We start from the raw sequence: 22,546 nt of genomic DNA on the forward strand, positions 1-22,546 counted from the left end.
ATGCCTCATATATACTAGCTGAATGAAAAAAATACCTTTTAGTATTTCTTTTTCTTAACTTTTTCTTTTTCTGGGTCAGATGAAAACAAGTAGTACTGAGGATCCTCAGAATAGGAAATGCAAATACTGCATTCCAATTATTGGCAGGGACATGAAGAATATCTGTTTCTATAGGTGTAAGGAGAAGTTAGAGTCCAAAATAAAACAGAAGTGACACTCTGGCTAAAGATGCACACAAAGTCCACAACTGGTTAAGTTGAAATCCAAATGCCAATTTACTAACGCGAGGAAAAATGAGGGCAACTTACTATGTTGTAGGGGAAAATATTAAGTAACATGCATGTGAAATGTACCTTATAACAGGTTTTGTATTTTTCAAGGGATATAATTATGTGTGCATGCATATTTGAGAATTTTATTAGGTTGTGTTTTATTAGTGGAAATAAATCAGTGGAATTAGATAAACCTGACTCATACAATAAGATGTTTCAGTCAACAAGATCCTTGGGATGCAGAGAAAGTGACTATTTAGGTAAGATATTCTTGCAACCCCAAGAGAGGTAAACCAGACCACAGGTGGAAGTCCGGCAAGTAGGAGCCATGAACTGCCTCAAGGGAGTGGGGAGCAGCTTTAAAACAGTATGAGGAAGGGCTCAACTTGTCCACAAAATGTTTTAGGTCTACCAGTTTGAGAACTGTAGGACACACACCTGCATTTTGTTCCTCCCTCTGTTGTTGCCACTGGTGAAAATAAACCAAGTGCTCTCGACCACACATGCTTCACCCGTCTTTCTTATCAGCAGTGCTACATAGAAGGAATCCAGGGCCAGGAGAGTTTTCATTTTCTTAATGGCTTTTGCATACACTGGGTTTACAAATACTTATGGCAGTTCACTAACTTAATCAATGTCCCTGCTCATGCCACCACCAAACAGTTGAATTCAAATGGAAGGAGAAAGAATAGGTGGTTAACAGGTTCAGTAATGAAAGATGCCATGTTGGGCAAGGACTATAGTAAGGGACTAAAGGACTGGGGAATGGAGTGAGGAGTTTAGAATCAGGGAAATAGTAGATAAGCAGGTCAGAAAAGGGGAGTGCTGTGAGGTCCCAAGATGCCACCATCCCACCCCAGTTACCATGCATGGATTTTTCTCCATGAGCCATCCCAGGTGAACTGTTTGGGGGTCTAGCTGACTGACCCAAAGGGCTAGAAATGGCCAGAAGCAATAGTTGCAAGAACCAATGGTTAAATCTGTGGTAGAAACACCAGCTCAGTAGCTAGTTCTATCCCCTGAGAGTTTGTTTTATGTAGGATCTAACAAAACAGGCAAGCAATATAACCAAGAAGTATTTATTAAACAATCTTCTGTGCTAAATAAAGAAGGCTCTTGCCAGGCGCGGTGGCTCACACCTGTAATCCCAGCACTTTGGGAGGCCGAGATGGGTGGATCACTTGAGGTCAGGAGTTCGGAACCAGTCTGGCCAACATGGTGAAACTCCATCTCTACCAAAAAAATACAAAAATTAGTTGGGCATGGTGGCACACATCTGTAGTGGCAGTTATTCAAGAGGCTGAGGTGGGAGGATCACTTGAGCTCAGGAGGTCGAGGCTGCAGTGAGCCAAGATCACGCCACTGCACTCTAGCCTGGGTGACAGAGTGAGCCCCTATCTCAACAAACAAACAAACAAACAAATAAATAAATAAGGCTCTTTTGATATCTTTAATGCCTAGTGTAGTCCCTGGCGTATTAGTAGGGCTCCATAAATACTCGAATCTATTTGAAAGATTCGAATGGATTATAGAAACAAGATGATAGAAAATTAAATGGCAGCATTTTTTTTTTTTAACTTTTAAATTCAGGTATAGCATGCACATAGGCTTTCCATGAACTTTTTACAAAATGAACACACCTATACAACCACCACCGAGATCAAGAACTGTTTTACCATCACCCCAAAAGTATCCCCTCATGAAGATAACCACTATTACCACCATCTCATAGATTAGTTTGTTTTTAATTTGGTCTAAGTGGAATCATACATTATATATTTTTGTGTCTGGTATCTTTCAGTCAACATTGTTTTTGAGATATTTATCTGTGTATGGCTGTAATTCACAGTATTCCATTGTTTATACCAAAATTTACCTAATGATGTTCACTTGCGTTGTTTCTAATTCAGGGCTATTACAAATAAAGCTGCCATAATGTGCACATGTGTTTTACATGTGCGTGTGTGCTTATTTCTGTTGGAAAAATATAAACCTAGGAGTGAAAAGGTTGGGTCATGGAGTATGTATGTTTTTGCCAAATAAATTTTCATATGCTTGTTTGACTTATAAGGTGCTGCTTCTGGCTTTAATGGGGACGTATAACACGTGGTATATAAATCCTGTTTAACCTTCCAAAATGCAAAAAAAGAATTTCAAATTCTGAAATACATTTAGACTCAAAGGTTTTGGATGAGGGGTTATGGAGCTATATATATAAATGCACATGAACATGTACATAGCAATTTGATTTCTTAGAGGCACATGTGAAATTCCCATTTCTTTTTTTAAATTCACTCCCCATTAATGCTTCTTAGAAGTAATCTATGTATTCTTAGTTCTACCTGTTTTTTTCGGTTTGGGTTTCTTTGTTGTTATCTTTGTCTATGTTGGCTTATAAATAAAAAGCCTAGGGGAAAGACGTGCTAAGATTCTGGGATAGTGAATGGCAGTGACTAAGAAAGGTCCTTAAAGGCTTCAGGGCTCCAGTGCTCAAATGTGCACAGGGTCTCACACGCCGCTTCCCATTCAGATTGTGAGGAACAGGTTCTTGAATCACTCTAGTGTCCCACATTCATGTGCTGAAGCCCTAACCCCCAGTACTTCAGAACGTGACTGTATTTGGAGATAGGGCCTTTAAAGAGGCAGTTTAAGTTAAAATTCATCCATTCGGACTGGTGTCCTTAGAAGAAGAGAAAATCTGGACACATGTGACACCAGGGATGCATGAGCAGAGAAAACGCCACAGGAAGATTCAGCAAGCAGGTGGCCATAGGCAAGCCAAAATCACTATATCTTGTTATGGCAGCCCTAGCAAACTAATCCAGATGGCCTAAATCTCACAGCTGTGTTCAAAGTACTGCAACAGAGTCAATAAATATTCACTACAGTGAGGTCCCACACACTCCTTCCACATCTATCATCCTGGAATTGGAATTCTGGCAGCATCAAGGACATCTTTAGAGAGTACCCAAACTTTTCCATTCCCTGGCATTTTAAAACAGGGTATTGGGGGAATACTTTGGATGTGGAGAACAAAGGACTTTTTTTTTACATGAAAAATTTAAAACATACCAGAGGAAATAGAAAATAGGACAATGAACTCCCCCCACACACCTATCACCATTCAACAAGTACCATGATTTCACCATATTTGCTTCCTTGTCTCCATGCCCCCTTTTTTCCTTAGCTGTAGTATCTGTTTTTTTATTCATCAACATTTTACTTATTTATTTTTAGATGGAATCTCGCTCTGTGGCCAGGCTGGAGTGCAGTGGAGCGATCTCAGCTCACTGAAACCTGCGCCTCCCGGGTTCAAGCAATTCTCCTGCCTCAGTCTCCCAAGTAGCTGGGACTACAGGCACACACCACCACACCCAGCTAATTTTTGTATTTTTAGTAGAGACAGGGTTTCACCATGTTGGCCAGGCTGGTCTCGAACTCCTGACCTCAGGTGATCCACCCGCTTCGGCCACCCAAAATGCTGGGAATACAGGCATGAGCCACCATGCCCGGCCCATCAACATTTTATTTTATTCACTGCATAATAGACACTACGGGATGACTTAATTTATGTATATTGGTATACATACATAGGTAAAGAAACTGAACTAAACTGAGATAAAATATTTACACTGTCAGAATTCCAAACTATAATACTGACTCTATGCCCTATAGTATTTCAAGTTACCAATCTAAAAAAACAATTTTGCTCCTGGGAAATTGCAGAAGTTGAAAGACAAATTTTTTAAGTTGTTTCCCTACATTGACGTATTTCAAATTCATATTATACTTTTTCATTGAGATATAATTCACACACCATAAAATTTACCCTTTAAAGTGTACAATTCAGTAGTTTTTAGTATATTTAGAGTTATTCAAGAACCACCATCTAATTTCAGAACATTTTCATTGCACTGAAAAGAAACCCAGCACCTACTAGTCGCTCCCCATTGCTCCCTCCCCCATCCCTTTGGAAACCACTCGTCTACTTTCTGTCTCTGAAGATTTGTCTATTCTGGACATTTCATACAGGTGGAACCACACCATATGTGGCTTTGTGTCTGGCTTCTTTCACTTAGTATCTATTTTCTTCAAGGTTCATTCATGTTGTAGCATGTATCAGTACTTTTTTCCTTTTTATAGCTGAAACATATTCCATTACATGGACATATCACATTTTATTAACCCACTCATTAGTTGAACACTTTGGTTGTTTCTGCTATTGACTATTATGAATAATGCTTCTAAAAATACTTGTGTACAAGTTTTTGCACAGATGTGCTTTCAATTCTCTTGGGTATATAAACTAAGAAGTGGAATTGCTGGGTCATAAAGTTTAACTGTCTTTAGCTTTTTTATATATTTTTTTGAGACAGAGTCTTGCTCTGTTATCCAGGCTGGAGTGCAGTGGCATGATCTTGGCTCGCAATAACCTCCACCTCCTGGGTTCAAGCAATTCTCGTGCCTTAGCCACCTGAGTAGCTGGGATTACAGACGTGCATCACCACATCTGGCTAATTTTATTTCTGTATTTTTATTAGAGACAAGGTTTTGCCATGTTGGCCAGGCTGGTCTCGAACTCCTGGCCTCAAGTGGTCCACTTGGCTTCTTAAAGTGCTGGGATTACAGGTATGAGCCACCACACCCGCCCTTGTGTTTAGCTTTTGAGGGATTGTCAAAAAATTTGAGGGATTATCAAAGTGGTTGTCACATTTTATACCAGCAATATATGAGAGTTACAATTTCTCCATCTCCCTTCCCCACTTCCGCTGGCAAACACCTTTCTACTTTCTGTCACTATAAGTGAGTTTGGCTACTCTAGGTACCTCATATAAGTGAAATCATACAGTATTTGTCCCTTTGTGACTGGCTTATTTCACTTAGCATCATGTCCTCAAGGTGCATCTATATCGCAACAAGTGTCAGAATTTCCTACCATTTTAAGGCTGAATGATATTCCATTGTGTGGACATACCACATGTTTAAAATTGATTCATCTGTCAATAGACATGGGTTGCTTCTACCTTTTGGCTATTATAAATGATGCTGTTATAAGCATGAGTGTACAAATATCTGTTCAAGTCCTTGCCTTCAATTCTTTTGGGTATATCAGTGATGTTTTAAGTTTATAATGTAAGTCTTACACTCCTTTTGTTCAATGTATTCTTTAATGTGTTGCTCTTTTTTATGCTATGGCAAATTGAATTATTTTATTGATTTTTTTTCAGATTATTCATTGCTATTGTATAGAAATGCAACATACAACATATTCGTTGTATGTTGATCTTGTATTCTGCAATCTCACTGATTTTACTTATTGATCCTGATAGTTTTTTAGTGGATTTCTTATGGCTTTCTATATGCAAAATCATGTCATCTGCAATATATCATGTATAATCCTTGAAGTTTTACTGTTAGTTTAGTGGTTAGCTTATGATTAGACAGAGGTTTCCATAAATGCCTCTAACAAGTAAGTCTCCTGGCCTTTGCCAAGTGAGCTCTATGTGCATGTTGAAGCACACTTTCAATGCTTTTGCAGGCAGTTTACAACTCTACCGCGCCTTCACTCCCTGCTTGCACGAAGCCTCAAGGTCAGAGGTGACAGATTAGGGCCATCTTAGGTATTGCCTGGGCATACATACAACACTGAGCATGCATGTCGCCTTCTAGATTTCCAGGAATATGTCAGAGCTTTTCAAAGCCCAATGTGGAGATCTTCTTTCCCAAATTTTCCTTTTTAAGTTTTTAGTCAGCTGTTTGTTTGCTTCAGTTGTTATTGCAGCCTCAGGCAGCTATGATATTAAACTTTTGTCACTGACTGTTTTTGACAAATGCACCCAGAGAAAACACTGTTCACAATGAGAGAGCGCTCAGTCAGGTCAAATAAAGACAAACCTTACTGAGACAGTCAAATGCCTAGGCAGATAAGTAAGGGTCCCCAGAGAATCTTCAACCTGCCCCACAAGTGTTTACATCAGATGCTTTTGTGCAGAGGAGGGGACCTGCCCAGGGCTTGTCTGGGCATGCCCACAGCTGACTGGAGCCTGATATGCATATGGGGGAGAAGTGGGTGGAGCCATAGGGAATTTGCCCCTTACGCAAGGGAGGAGCTGCCTCTCTTCAGCGTGTATGGGGACCTGGGAATCAATCTGTGAGGTGGGGGGCCTGTTACCAGGACTACATTTTGTTTTGCTCAATTTTATTCTTTTTTTCCCTTTCACCCAGTAAAATGCTGCTCTACTCACCCTTCAATGTGTCCACGTGCCTAAATTTTCCTGGTCGTGTGATGAGATTCTAGCTTTATCTGAACTAAGGAGCAAAATTCTGCAACATTTTGGCACCCAGATGTAGATGTAGGACTTGAGGAAGGGTAAGATGCAAAACAATCTTTTTTCCTTTTGCTTCTAAGCCTTTTTGTCCTCTAACTTCTGAAGGTAGAGGAAATTATGCCTCCCTCCCCTCCCAACCACTGTTGCTCCCAGGGGTTGGGAATGTCAGCTTTTTCCTTCTTTTTCCGGATGGACGGGCAAACTGGCAGCTCCCCTGCTCCCGTCTTAAGTTTCTCTCCCAGTTGGAGGAATCTATTTGCATAATAAGAGGTTCTTCCTCCAGGTGTCTTTCTAACCCTGCACTTCAAACTTTTTTTCCTTTTCTCTACCCTGTTAGCAGTTAACTTTTAAGTAAGAGTTTTGTTTTTTTTTTTCTTTTTAGAAGACATTTTACTAGGCCAGAAATGATAAGGATCACTGTTTATATTCTCTGTAAAGTTTTCATTATGAAAAAGGATTTGTGAGGTTGGTCTTAAGCTGTAGCCAATCTGGTGTGCTTTGCATGCCTTTCTGTAGTCAGTAGCAAACTTTGCTGCAGGCCTCCATCTTGTTTTACATCCTTGGGAGCATGACCTGTAACCACGTGGCAATGTTTTGTTTAGCCCCACCATTTTACAATGGCAGCTGGGTTCAATCCTGGCTTAGGGAATCTTTTCTGGTTTGATATCTGCAACCTTTGCTATTTGTTGATTCGCTTCCTCTCATGAACTTGGATTTTCCTTTCTCTGAGCCTCTAGTAAAGTTTGAAAGCAAATAATATGGCCACTTGGTGTGGCTAAAGTCAGATAACAAGGGATTTTAGTAAAGAGCACTCAGGTTAATTAAATGTGGATATCTAAGTTATAAGTGTATTTAAAGGGTCTTTATGTTTTTCTTTTCTTGGATCTTGTTTTGCTGGAAAAAGGGTTTTTTCTCAATCGACCGAATTATTTTTCTTCATTTTGCCTTGTCACTCTCAATGCATGCATGAGAAGCCCTAAGATAACTCCTGGGGGCATGGGACTCTTTGGGAAAAACAGAGAAGGCACCACTGACTCCGTTTTGGGAAGAAACCTGTTCTCATGGAACACCAGGAATTAAAAGTGGATAGATCCCTCTCAAAATCTGTTTTTGCCCCACCTATGACTGTTTATTAGGCCTTAGAAGCTGCTTGTTTTTCTAGCGCTGTCTCTTAAAGGGCTCCACCTGGAGGCCAATAATCCAATTAGGAGATTGGCAAATGAAAAATCTTAGGGCTGCTGGGTTTCCTTCCGCCTGCCTGTGTAGTTATATGTGTTGTGTGTATGTGACATCTATAAAAAAGAGCTCTAATTAACTTAAAGAAGGATAAGCGCTTGAATCAAATATTTTGTAAAAGGGAGGTTAAAAGGTGTGGTATCTTTCAGTTCACATGACTTTAATCTTTTTTTTTTTTTTTTTTTTTTTTGAGACGGAGTCTCGCTCTGTCGCCCAGACTGGAGTGCAGTGGCCGGATCTCAGCTCACTGCAAGCTCCGCCTCCCGGGTTTACGCTATTCTCCTGCCTCAGCCTCCCGAGTAGCTGGGACTACAGGTGCCAGCCACCTCGCCCGGCTAGTTTTTTGTATTTTTTAGTAGAGACGGGGTTTCACCGTGTTAGCCAGGATGGTCTCGATCTCCTGACCTCGTGATCCGCCCGTCTCGGCCTCCCAAAGTGCTGGGATTACAGGCTTGAGCCACCGCGCCCGGCCGACTTTAATCTTTGAGAAATAAAAAGTCTTAAAGATTATTGGTAAAATGCAGATGTCATCCAAATGTAAATAGGTGGACTAAATTATGCAGGTCAGATACTAAGTTTGCTAAAAGTTTTAAGGTAATAAACTGCTTTTGTGGTTTTTGAGAACTGTTTGACTTGCCTGCTTCACAATCGGTAAGGCCTGGGGACATACTGAATTAACCACAACCTTAATTATGCTGGAAGGAGTCAAACCTTGGCTGCACCTAGCACATAATTAAAACAACTTACCATGTTTTACATTAGTTACAAATTGCTAGGAGTTACCATTATAACATGTAATTGAAACTACTGGAAATAGATTTACATGAGACGTGTGCAAGAACAGTAAGGTAGGCCGGGCGCGGTGGCTCAAGCCTGTCATCCCAGCACTTTGGGAGGCCGAGACGGGAGGATCACGAGGTCAGGAGATCGAGACCATCCTGGGTAACACAGTGAAACCCCGTCTCTACTAAAAATACAAAAAAAAAAAAAACTTAGCCGGGCGAGGTGGCAGGCGCCTGTAGTCCCAGCTACTCGGGAGGCTGAGGCAGGAGAATGGCGTGAACCCGGGAGGTGGAGCTTGCAGTGAGCTGAGATCCGGCCACTGCACTCCAGCCTGGGTGACAGAGCGAGACTCCGTCTCAAAAAAAAAAAAAAAAAAAAAAAAAAAAAAAAGAACAGTAAGGTAAGTCTTTAGAAAAAGATTATAAGGTGTGGAAACATCTTTTTTCTTTTTTCCTCCTGTCCTCTCTTCACTAATAGGCAATTATGTCTCCATACTATGGGACACTCTCCTCAAATGCATCCTCCAAACTGGGAAGAATTAATTTCCCAAACCTTAGACTGTTTGGCTTAGGATTGGGCTTAGGGGACGGGAACCCAGAAGCCTGACATGCTGGCAAAAGGGTAAAAGGTCTTTTACCAGTGGAGCTTTTGGCCTCTTTCTCCCTGTGCAAACTGGTAGAAGGCCTCGGCATTTTTGAGCTGTCCTTACCCACGGCCTTCCTTTGTTTTGATATGTTTTTCCAATAACCCAGTTTGTCTCTTCTAGCCTTTGGGCCATCAAATTCCAAATGGTCATGCAAAGGAGCCTCGGAGGATGGCCCCTTTTGCCAGGGAGCCTTAGGTAGGCCTCTGAGGGAAATTTGACTGCCATTTCCCCAAAACAGCACTTCCTGTAAGCAGGAAGCAGTAAAGCCGGATCTTCATCCTTATCCTTATCCTAACAGCAGTTAGATGTCCTTCTTTGCGGGGTGGAATAAGACAGCTAAATGCCTAGGCAGATAAAAAAGGGGTCCCTTGAGAACGTTCGCCTCACCCACAAGTGTTTATATCACATGCTTTTGTGAGGGAACCTGTCCAGGGCTTGTCTGGGCATGCCCACAAAGACTGTAGTCGGACATGCGCACTGGGGGAAAGGGGGGTGGAGCCCCCGTGAATTTGTGCCTTACACAAGGGAGGAGCCTGCTCTCTTCAGCTTGTGTGGTGACTGACCTGACAATCGATCTGTGGGGTTGGGGCCTATGAACAGGGCTCCATCTTGCTTTGCTGAGGTTTCTTTTTTCCTTTTTACCCAATAAAATCCTGCTGTACTCACCCTTCAATGTGTCTGCATGCCCAGATTTTCCTGGTGACAAGATTCCAATTTTAGCTGAAGGAACAAAATTCTGCAATATTGTGAATGGGGTTTCTAGAAAAATGCCACATAGAACTGTCAGGTCAAATAACGACAATTCTCAGCAGATGGTGTTTTGAGGGAGCTTCAGAGCCTTTCTACACCCTCCAGTGGCTGCTGGTTTTCCCTGGGATTGCCGCACTGTTGGTGGTCAAGGCTAACACAAAGTTTGGGAGAAGGAGATGAAATTAGGGTAAGTGGAAACGCTACAAAGCAGGCTGTTCTCACTGATATTCAGGTGGTTTTCTTGAGTAAAACTTCCCACGTTGCCTTTGGTTAATTTCCTGAATTCTGGAGTTCATTTTAACATATTCGTTGTTCTCATTGTTCTTAAAGAGTAGCTTTTCATAGATTCTTTCTCTACCATTCCCATTGGTATCTTAAAGACAATCCTTGGCATCACCCCATTTCACCCTTACGGTTCAGCTCAATATGCAGACATAGCTCTAAAGAACTACACTGCCATTGTTAAACTGCTCACAAAATTTCGTTATCATCTAACACTCAGTTTATAATGAAATAACATCGATTGGCTCAGAAATCCCTCTATACAATGTAATTTGTTATTCTCTCTTCTTCCTGTGAGCTATTGGGGGTTAATTCTTTGTACTGGCTATACAGTTAGAGGAGATACAGGTAGGGCACCCTGCAAGGGTCTAGCATTAAGTAGATTCTGGCTTTAAACAAGAGGTGTAAAGGGGGCCCTTACAGTTTTCTTTAATATCTTCAAGCCAGTCCTCCAGGGATATAAATTGAAATTTATTCTTTTTTTGAGAGATGGTCTTACTCTGTCACCCATGCTAGAATGCAGTGGCACGATCACAGCTCCCGGGCTCAAGCGATCCTCCCACCTTAGTCTCCCCTAGTAAGCTGGCACTATAGGCGTGTACCACCATGCCTGGCTAATTTTTGCATTTCTTGTAGAGATGGGGTTTCGCCATGTTGCCCAGGCTGGTCCCAAACACCTCGACTCAAGCAATCGGCCCATCTTGGCATCCGAAAGTGCTGGGATTACAGGTGTGAGCCACTGCACCGAGCTGAGATTCATTCTTGCAATTATTATTTATTGGGGGCCTACAAAGTGCCAGGCACTATGCTGAGAAAGCAGAAACCTACTTAGAACACCCATGCATTTCACATGTCACAAGTATGGCAGAAGTTTAGGAAGATGAGTGAAGAGAGGCCCTTAAACAGTTACAAGTCTTTCTAGCACCAAGATCATTTCAAAAAGCCGACTCATATTCCCAGAGTTAAAAGTTGTACTTATCTCTAGGCACGGTGGCTCACGCTCGTAATCCCAGCACTTTGGGAGGCCGAGGCGGGCAGATCATGAGGTCAGGAGATCGAGACCATCCTGGCTAACATGGTGAAACCCCAGCTCTACTAAAAATACAAAAAATTAGCCAGGTGTGGTGGCGGGTGCCTGTAGTCCCAGCTACTCGGGAGGCTGAGACAGGAGAATGGGGTGAACCCGGGAGGCGGAGCTTGCAGTGAGCCAAGATCGTGCCACTGCATTCCAGCCTGGGTGACAAAGTAAGACTCCATCTCAAAAAAAAAAAAAAAAAGTTATCAGTAGGAAAGAATAAACAGCCTACAGATTTCCTTAAAGGGGACACTGGAGAATCAAATACAAGACAATAACTTCCTATAAACAAATTTAGAAATCTGCCCACAGAAGTGTGCAAATGTTTTTCTTCCTCTACCCTTCGTTTTTAGCCCCAAGGTGTTTCCCTTTACCACCTAAAAATAACTGCTGATGCAGCTGAGGGGCATGGATTTGTCCACTCACAACCTCAGAATACATAATTCTTAGGCAGATCTTACTCTAGCTCCCCAAAGCAACAACTGCACAAAGTTATACCAATATCAAAAACTGGTACTTGTGAGCCCAGCATGGTGGCCTGTAATCCCAGAACTTTGAGAGGCTGAGGCAGGAGGACTGCCTGAGGCCATGAGTTCAAGAACAGCCTGGGCAACACAGTAAGACCTCATCTCTAGGGGAAAAAACAAAAAACAAAAAACAGGCACTTTTGGGCTAGATTTGTCCCACAGTTTATATAATCTAATTTTAAATGCCTGGGCATACACTCTAGTTTTGGCCAAAATTTCTACCACTCCCTGTTAAGTAGTATCTAGCCACTCCTTACATTTGTGTTAGTGGCCTCGTTTCTGAAGATAAATTTGAGTTTATGACCTTTTATAGACAAATCATTTCCAGAGGCAGTTATTCTAAGGGAATCTACTGAGACACACACAAAAAAACTTAAAAAAAAATTTCAGAAATCTATTATATAGACTTATGATATCTGACTTAGTACTTTATATAGTTAAGTCTCAGTCTTTCTGTAAAGCTGATGGAATGTACATTTGTGTAGTTTTCAGGGGAAAAGTTTGGATTATTTCTGATAGGCAGGATAATGACCCCCTTTCCCCAAAGATGTCTATATCCCAATCTATAGAACCTATGAATGTTGTTTTGTTAGATAGCAAGGAAGAATTAAGGTTGCAAACAGGATAAAGGGTGCTAATCATCTGACTTTAAATAAGATTATCCTGGGTTATCCAGTGGGCCCAGAATGATCACAGGATCCTTTAAATATGGGAAAGGTAGGCAGAAGAGCATCACACTAATGCGGAATGAGAAACACTCACCAACCAGGGGCCTGGAGCAGGAGCAAGGGCGGCCTGTAAAACCTGAAAGACTCGGGGAACAGATTCTCCCCTGTGGCCTCCAGGAAGGAATGCAGCCCTGCCCATACCTTGATTTTAGATGAGATCCACTTTGCATTTGTGAGGTACAAAACTAAGATAAATTTGTGTTGTTTCGAGCCAAGTTTGTGGTAATTTGTTTTGGCAGCAACTGAAAACTAATACAGTATTAAGAATTTGAAAAACACAATCCTTTTGAATTTATCCTAAATATTTGGTAATAAAAATAAGCAGTTACATTATGGCACATACCACAATAAAATTTTAGCCATTAAAGTAAATCTTTCAAGAATGTATCCACATGGATCAATATTCTTAGTATACGGACAAGGAAAGGTTAAAATTAGATATTGTGTTAGTCCATTCATAAAAATAACCCTGGGGGGAAAGACATTCAAACATTATATGTTCTTAATTCTAGATGGTGAAAATGTAAGATTAATCTCTTATTTTCCAATTTTTCTAGAGATCAAAAATAATCAAAAGGAAAAAATGATGGAAAAATGGAATTCTCACTTCATTTGAAGAATAGAGATTAGCAACTGAAAAATACAGCAGTATCTCAGGAAATATTCTCATTTTACAAAAAAGAGTATATGTGAACTTTAAAAAAATCTACACTAAAATATGAATTGATATTATCTCTGGGTAGAATGCTAACAATTTTATTTTCTCCTTTGTGCTTTACTGTATTCGCTAAATGTTTCACATTAAATGTTGTATTACCTTTGAAATCAGACGATACATTGTCTAAAACTGATACATCAAGAAATAGTTGTATAAGCATATTACTTAAATACAGAGGTTACTACCAGAAATTAGAAGTGGTTAAAAGTGACTCCTGAGGAACTGCAAGAGGAGGAAGGTGAAGGGAAGAAATGGTTGCTTTCCATTCTAAATCTTTTCACACAATCTATTCTTAATCAGACAAGGCTGTGGTAAGTTTTTTCAATTATTAAAAAAAAAAATTATTTCTTCTAATAGGAATGTTGGCCTTTGAGAAACCTATTACTTGTAATAGGTTTCAATTCAATTAGTCTCTCAAGTATTATAAAATGCAACTGGAGTTACAGAAATAATTTCCTATCTACACTGACAGTATATTTAAACTAAAAAAAAAAGCATACAATATACAAACAAATTTATTTACAAAAATTACAATAATTACAAATGTACAAATTGAGACAATTTCCCATTCCTCCAACAGAAGCCAAGAGCCTTTACTGTCAAATGGGAGTTTTTGTTACTTTTAAATGACACACAAAAAGAAATATGATGCCTATTCAGTCATCCACTGCCAGATTAAAAATGCTTTTCTAAATAATTCCAAGAAACCTATTAGTGATATGTACGTGGATCACTTCCCTCAACTCTATTTCTAGAACAGCTATGTACAAATCCAGCAAAACTGGAACAGAACAGGGTAAGACAGCACATAGCAACTGCTTTCTCTTTTCAACAGTAAATGTTGACTATTCCCCTAAATATCTACCTAGTGGCTTAAAACTAAAACTATAATCTTTGGCTTTAAAAAGAAAGTTCACTTTGACTTTCAATGGATGCACAATTCTACCAAAGCCAGTATTTACCTGGTTATTCTTTGTCACCCGTGGTTTACATTTCCCTGCTACTGTTAAAGAAATGGAATTCTACAGTATTCAATTCTGTATATTGTCTTTTACGGTTTTTCAATCAGACTCACTACTACTGCTTGAGGAGTCCGTTGACATAATCTCTACATCATCTTCATTTTCTTTATTATGCCCAGGAGGTTCCAACAAAAAGTCACTACTATGATTTGGTGGTAACATATTCATCGACATGTCATTTGACTGCCATGGATACTGTGGAGCAAGGACATCTGGAGAAAAAAAGAAGCATAGATAAGAACAGCTCTATTTGTAATTAATCTAGTTCTTACTTTTTCCTTTATGCAAACAATTTGAAGTATATTTTTAAAAATTTTACTTTTCTCTCTTTTTTTGAGACAGGGTCTCATTCTGTCACCCAGGCTCGAGTGCAGTGGCACGAACACATCACTGCAGCCCCGACCTAGGCTGCAATCCTCCTGCCTCAGCCTCCTGGGTAACTGGGTTATAGGTATGCACCACCATGCCGGAGTACTTTTTAAAGTTTTTGTAGAGATGAGGTCTCACTATGTTACCTAGGCTGGTCTCCAACTCCTGGGCTCAAGCTATCCTCCTACCTCAGCCTCCCAAAGTGTTGGGATTACAGGCATAAGCTATTGTGCCAATTTTTTTAAGACTAGGAAAAAAATATACATTTGGCCAAATTAATAAAAATCAAATTTATCAAGGAAAAGTGTGATATTTTAGCAACTGGGGATTTTTTTTTTTAATCATACTACTCTAAGAAACTATTCAAATAGTCAGTTGACATAAATTTTTCTTTTGTAAGACATTTATAATTACAAATTTTTCCTGTATCTATGTATCTATTATATGTATATATAATATATAATTACTTATACTAGGTTATGCAGATTATTCTACGTATTATAAACAGGTAATAGGTACTTTAGTATTATAATAGATTTGTATGATTTCTTGATAGAGGAACTGCTATTGTAAATGACTCTCATCAAAGAGAGGTTGATTAGCAATGTATGCATATGAAATACCTTATAAAAAAGTGCCCAAGTCACATTAAAAGTCTGTATTTCTGAAGCAAAGGGACAGAGCCCATCAACAGGTACACTTCAAGACTCAAAGAAAGAAGGCAGATTTTTAAAGTGTTATGGTATTATAAAGAGTTATGGTATTAACCAGAAAGGTATGCCAGTTAGCTTCAAATCTACCCTTCTCTCTGGCCCCTGAAACCGTTTCTCCTTTGCCAGCTGCCACAATTAAGTTTTGTCAGTAGAGGGCATAGGCAAACAAGTTTCACTTCCTGGATCGGGTGTTTTTGTTTCCTTTACTGCTGTGATGCCTGGTTGGTGTGCAAGACATTAAGTGGTGTTCACCACAGCAACTTTCAGTGGCATCTCTAAAGGTGGTTTCCTAGCAGGTTTCACCACAATCCCAAAGGGCAGCTTCCCAGCAAGTCTCCCTGGAACCCCAGTGGGTAATTTCCTGCTTGCCAGTTCTGGCCTCTGACGCCTCATCTAACTTCTCTGCCATGGAGTGGGCCACAACTACACTACACCCTCTCCAATGACAGCACCATGATACGAGTATTGGCCTTGGGATGGGGCTAGGGAGGAGTGTTTCTAGGTCTGTCCCTTCCTTGGTCCAAAAACGTAGCAATGACTCCCCATATTCTGTTTTTCCTGTAGTTTTAAAACATGAGAAATATGAGGTGATATCCAAGGATATCACAGTGAGTTCCCCAGATTATACTTTAGGTAGCTAACAAAAATGATGCATACAAAGCATTATGAATGACACAGTGACAGTCTTATGATGTAACATTCAGCAAAAAATGTATAGCGGAAAAAAGGAAACAGGCTAAAATATTTTAAAGTGACTGCCTCAGAAAGGGTATTTTTTTCCCTTTTTAAAATGCCTTTTTCTACTTCCCAATGTTCTACCACATCAAAATAAAAGTCACCTATAAACTATAAAAGATGAGGAATAACATAAAATAAATATATATAAAAACAGCACAAACCTATGAAAAACTTGAGGAAAACTGAAGCTCAGAATGAAATGGATCTCACAGAAATACTATTTTATAAAGTTATAAAAGTTTATAAAAAGGTATTGTTATTCATTTTGTCAACCTGGGGGTTGTTCAGGGGTGTGTTCACTTTATTCCATAAACTATCTTACTCTATTTACATAGCGTGTTTCACAATTATAAAAAACCTATGTTTAGAGCAATAATTTTAAAAGAGAGGCCTAATGCCTGAGGAAGACAGTGTAATATTTACAAATAAGAGAAAGGCAGCTTATTCTAATTTCATACCTCCCTCAAGGAGAATCTTTAGAGAATAGAATAAACTGGCAAAGAATCTAGCTATTACAATGAACTGGGTCTGAAAGCCGGGCACACTGGCTCACACCTGTAATTCCAGTACTTTGGGAGGCTGAGGCAGGCGATCGCTTGGGGTCAGGAGTTCGAGACCAGCCTGGCCAACAGGGCAAAACTCCATATCCACTAAAAATACAAAAATTAGCCAGGCGTGGTGGCACATGCCTGTAATCCCAGCTACTCAGGAGGCTGAGGCACAAGAATCACTTGAACCCAGGAGCTGAGACTGGGCCAACGCACTCCAGGCTGGGCGACACAGTGAGACTGTCTCAAATTAAAAAAAAAAAAAAAAAATTGTGTCGGGAATCTCAAACTTGCTTTACCGCAAGATATTCCAACTTGTCATCTCTGGAAAACCTTGATCTGTTTGAAAACACTCTTTGGCTTAACATTACCTGGCAATCTTCCTGCTGCGAGTGCATCTCCTGGTAAATGGCCATTCACACCATTAGTGGAAGGATTGTTCATCTGACCCAGTAACCCACTTCTCATCTCTAAATCAGTTGGGTAGGGTCTCCGGGGGTCCCCTAAAACAATAAAGACTGCATTTAATTCAATCATATTTTTAAAAATAAGTGTTAGTATGTTCTTTGACACACTCATTTTCCTTGGTTCACACTGAAAAGTTCAGGCTACATTTTCAATTTTGAAATATAAAAGTCATCTGGCCGGGTGCGGTGGCTCACACCTGTAATCCCAGCACTTTGGGAGGCCGAGGTGGGCAGATCATCTGAAGTCAGGAGTTCAAGACCAGCCTGGCCAACATGGTAAAGCCCTGTCTCTACTAAAAATATGAAAATTATTCGTGCATGGTGGCACGCACCTATAATCCCAGCTACTCTGGAGGCTGAGGCAGGAGAATCGCTTGAACCTGCGAGGCAGAGGTTGCAGTGAGCTGAGATCACGCCACTGCACTCCAGCCTGGGCAACAGATCAAGACTCCGTCTCAAAAAAAAAAAGAAAGAAAGAAAGAGAAAAGTCACCTTATAAATTGTTATTAATAGCATATTACTTTTAAAAATACATGCATTTTAATTTTTCTGAATCTTCCCAAGAATATACTATTTTCTATACTTTAAAAAAATGAGAAGTCTTTTTTTGTAAACATTCTGGATGACAACTTAAGAAAATTATCATAATCTCAATTATTCAAACTTAACTGTATTTTCTAGCAAGAAAATGACAATGATACATGCTAGAAGGGAGAAAAAAATTATGACAGTTATAAGACGGAAAGGACTGGAATGTTTAATAGAAGGGCTGTCTCAATTTAAAACTTTTTTTTTTTCATTTTCACCTTTTTGTTTTACTTTTTTTTCCTCATGCCAACTTGTCTAAGATGAAACCTTTTTCTAACCAACCTCTTTGATCTGGTCATTCAGAAACTAATTCCTATAAGTGGCGAAATAGCAGGAGCAGGTAATGTTCATCCCAAACATGAAAGCACACTAAACAGCAGTATGTGGTTGACAAAAACATGACCAGATCTGGACTGACTTTTTGGGCACATCTCACCAACTGCAGATTACTCATCCCCAAAATTATAGTCACCCTTAGTGCTTTCAGCATGGTAACACAGCCCCTTCAGGAGTTACTGAAGTGGAGACAACTATTAATATTTCCCCTTCCTCCAATAAGGCTGCTACCTTACATCTCCTGTTTTATGTTTCATCCACTGTCATTATAGTTGCAGCCTAATATTTTCTTTTGCTGTCTAATTATCCTAGCTCTTTCCAAGCCTGTGTGTTCACTGTTGGGTACACAGCACTTTGTCTTTAGCATCTAAGATAACTGGAACTGTCTTTCTTAGGCTGGAACCTTTGTGGAAATCCTAATGGCTCTAAAGAGTTGGCTTCTGGCCAGCCCTGATATAATGGGATATAAATCCAAGCTTTAGAAGCATCACATTATCTTGTACTTTAAAAACAAAATCAAATTATTATTTCAAAAGAGGAAAGAAACATAATCCCTAGCAATAATGGCTTCATAGAAAACAAAATTTATAAAACCCATGGCCTATATCATTACTTATAAACCATTAAAGATGTGAAAATATGTGGCAGAGGTTTCTAAGGATACATACATTCTAAATTAAATCTATGTGTGTACATAGTCACCTAAGAATTTTCAAAATCACATACATCTAGTATAAAACAGGAGTGTGTTTACCTGGAACCCAGGTCAGTGGAGCACATACAGCATTACTTGCACTGATCCTATGTGCATACTTAATTATTTCTTCAGAGGAGATAGCACCTGAAAGAGTTAAGAGGATAGTATAACCTGTAGTCTAACAAACATACAAGTTTAGAAATGTATCTATCAGTTACCCATCATATTTAATTTTAAATTACCTGAAAATAAAATCATCTCAGTCACCCGCCTTCCTTAACAATATCTACATATTTAGTATAAACTTAAATCTCCAAAAACAGGACACTAATCCAGAAACATTAGCTGACATAAACAAATTTTGGAGATTAGCATGACAGCACTCAATAATCTCAATTATTAACTACCATTAAATACTATTACTCTTCTGAAAGCAATAGTGAGCACAAATAAAATAGAGAAAATAGTGTTTTAGGCCGGGCGCGGTGGCTCAAGCCTGTAATCCCAGCACTTTGGGAGGCCGAGGCGGGCGGATCACAAGGTCAGGAGATCGAGACCACAGTGAAACCCCGTCTCTACTAAAAATACAAAAAATTAGCCGGGCGCGGTGGCGGGCGCCTGTAGTCCTAGCTACTCAGGAGGCTGAGGCAGGAGAATGGCGTGAACCCAGGAGGCGGAGCTTGCAGTGAGCCGAGATCGCGCCACTGCACTCCAGCCTGGGCAACAGCGTGAGACTCCGTCTCAAAAAAAAAAAAAAAAAAAAAAAAAAAAAAAAAAAAAAGAAAATAGTGTTTTATTTCTCAAAGACATCCAAGCTATGAAATCAGAGCAGACAGTTCACACCACTCTGTTTGATCAATATGCCCTAAGGCTCTTAAGTAGACCTAAGTAGAAAGATGTCTACAATGTACTCACTAGGTAAACAAAACACTACTAAATAATATGTTCGATATGACCTGATTGTTTAAAATACATGTACATATGTGTATTTGTATTTTTATTATATACATACTCACAGATCTAGAAAAAAAATCTAGAAGGACATATACCAAACATTAATAGTTACCTCTGAGAAGTGAGAACCACACACTTCATTTTACAAACTTTAGATACTGTTTCAACCTAACAAAGTGTATGTAAAATTTTTGAAGATTAAAAACAAAATCAAACTACGGTCTAGAAGTCAATAGCCAGCCTCAGTCATCTCTCCTAGAGATTTGTTTGTTGCTATAGAAGCCTAACCTAACTCTCAGAAGAATATTAGCTATTTTTCATATGCAACAATAAAAAGGTAGGTTCCCAAAAAAGAGGACAGTTAGACAATAAATCTCAGATGAATAAATGTAAAATCATATGTACAAATCATTAAAGGCAAGTAACCAAAGTTGTAATTACAATTCTGACGTTTAGTATGGCAAACTAAAAAGTCACGTAAGATCCGTAACAGAAGCCTTTGAAAGAGGGACAGCAGGCCAGGAAGGCATGTGGGCCTCTGCACCACCAAACGTGCTTACCTGCCAAGACTATAACTGGCTCTGACTTCATGTACATCTGGCTCTGACTTCATGATGTTTCAGTCCCAGCTCAGCTGTCCAATGGATGTCCTTTCACTCTCTCTGTCCTAGCCTTCAAGATTTGGTACAAATTCCACTTCTAACCCGTACTTCTCTTTCCCTCTCCCACCAATTTTATAAACTCACTGTTTTTACTGCACATTTGGGCACACAGCCATAAACTGCCTTGTATTAATTGCTTTTTATAATCTGAAAAAGGATGTGATACTTCTACCTCCCTCACAACACCTAGCACAATGCTAGAACATAACACACTTTACAATAAAAATTTATTGAATCCTTTCAACAGCAGCAAATGATTATCAGTAATATCCTCTTGCACTGGTCTCTTGAAAACAGAACCTTAACTTCTCAAGTCATTCAGTCTTCCCATACTAACCTTTTCTTGCTTTTTCTATTGACTTGAGTTTCTCCTTTGCTTGGTAAACAGCTGTTGCCTAATTTAAACAACATAAAAAAAAAATGTGATTTATTCTTCAACTATATCAAACTTAGTTTTTGGCTTAATTCACAAGATCCTTTATCCTACAAGAACAATCTTCGAAACCTGGAAATCCCAACAATTATCTGTAATGTTCTGAAATACCTCTTGACATTATTTATTTCAGTCATATTTAATGAAAGAAATATTATATTTATGAACTAGTCTCCCATTCACAATTCAGTTGTAAAAACAAAATATAAATTGGATTGTCTACTTTTTCTTCACGTCTTCTATCATAAACACGCAGGAGATATCTAGACCATGCACAACCCCAAAAGCATCCTATTCTTGTAACTAGTTCAAGAATAAAATACCCCCCCCTTTTTTTTTTTTGAGATGGAGTTTTGCTCTTTTTGCCCAGCCTGGAGTGCAATCGCGTGATCTCGGCTCACCGCAACCTCCACCTCCTGGGTTCAAGCGATTCTCCTGCCTCAGCCTCCCAAGTAGCTGGGATTACAGGTGTGAACCACCATGCCCAGCTAAATTTTTTTGTATTTTTAGTAGAGATGGATTTCACCATGTTGGCCAGGCTAGTCTTGAACTTCTGACCTCAGGTGATCTGCCCGCTTTGGCCTCCCAAAGTGCCGGGATTACAGGCACGAGCTACCATGCCTGATTTTAATTTTTTTTTTTTTTCAGACAGAGTCTCGCACTGTCACCTGGGCTGGAATGCAATGGCGTGATCTCGGCTCACTGCAACCTATGACTCCCGGGTTCACACGATTCTCTTGCCTCAGTCTCCCGAGTAGCTGGGGTTACAGGCACACACCACCACACCTGGCTAATTTTTGTATTTGTAGTAGAGACGGGGTTTCACTATGTTGGCCAGACTGGTCTCGAACTCCTGACCTTGTGATCTGCCTGCCTTGGCCTCCCAAAGTGCTGGGATTACAGGTGTAAGCTACCACGCCTGGCCTGATTTTAATATATTTTAAAAAACCATTTACTAGTGAGTTGTTTCCTCAGTAAGGGTGATTAATTTACCCTGAACTACGCAGGATTCTAGTTACTGGAGCTCATTTTGACACATTTGTTAAGAGATTCATCAGTGGTTAAGGATGCCAGCAATGTCTGGTCGACATGAGAATTAAGCTCAGCTATTTCTGCAATACTCTTATATTATATTAGTTAGTATTTAGTGAAGTAACTGGGCAAATAGTAGCAAATAAATTGCCTCTTTGAAATAGTAGCCAAGAACAGCAAAGGAAAAACTCAGATCCTTGATATATGTCCAAAGCCTACCTAGATGAGGATGAATGACTAAATTAATGTAAATTTTAATCAATTTATAAAATGTGTACATATTTTTACTAATTTCAAAATATATAAAAAATGAAAAATGTCCCTGATTTTTATCTTAAGGATCAGAGACCAAAAAAAAAAAAAAAAAAAAGATTTAGACTACTGATATTAAAATTTATATCAGACCAGGATAAAAGTAAAACTTTCCACTCCTATAATTCAATACTGTAAAATCCTTAAGTAATGAAAATGTGGCTCACAAGTAATGCAGGCTATCTGAAAATGTAAGTAAAAAAGAGAATGACAATAGCCTTTCATTCAAACACGGGCAATGGTTAGTGACAAGATGTCACTTTTAGACTTGGAAAGTCTAGTTTTTTTGGCCGGACGCAGTGGCTCACACCTGTAATCCCAGCACTTTG

General features: G+C 39.6%; 1 protein-coding gene across 2 annotated transcripts in view; it reads right to left on the bottom strand.

The window, feature by feature from the left end:
* Window positions 1-12,912: 12,912 nt before the first annotated feature.
* The window catches only part of MED4 (mediator complex subunit 4), a 35,197-nt gene continuing 25,563 nt past the window's right edge, over window positions 12,913-22,546 (bottom strand). The window contains exons 4-7 of one of the 2 annotated variants that reach the window (XM_077973608.1): window positions 20,778-20,835; window positions 18,882-18,968; window positions 17,108-17,239; window positions 12,913-14,580 (exon numbers count right to left, since the gene is read on the bottom strand). In XM_077973608.1, coding sequence (XP_077829734.1) covers window positions 14,408-14,580; window positions 17,108-17,239; window positions 18,882-18,968; window positions 20,778-20,835 — 450 coding nt within the window. In that variant the 3' untranslated portion in view covers window positions 12,913-14,407. 2 annotated transcript variants of the gene reach the window in all.

The sequence above is a fragment of the Macaca mulatta genome, chromosome 17 (assembly GCF_049350105.2).
Source record: "Macaca mulatta isolate MMU2019108-1 chromosome 17, T2T-MMU8v2.0, whole genome shotgun sequence".
Classification (NCBI taxonomy): domain Eukaryota; kingdom Metazoa; phylum Chordata; class Mammalia; order Primates; family Cercopithecidae; genus Macaca; species Macaca mulatta.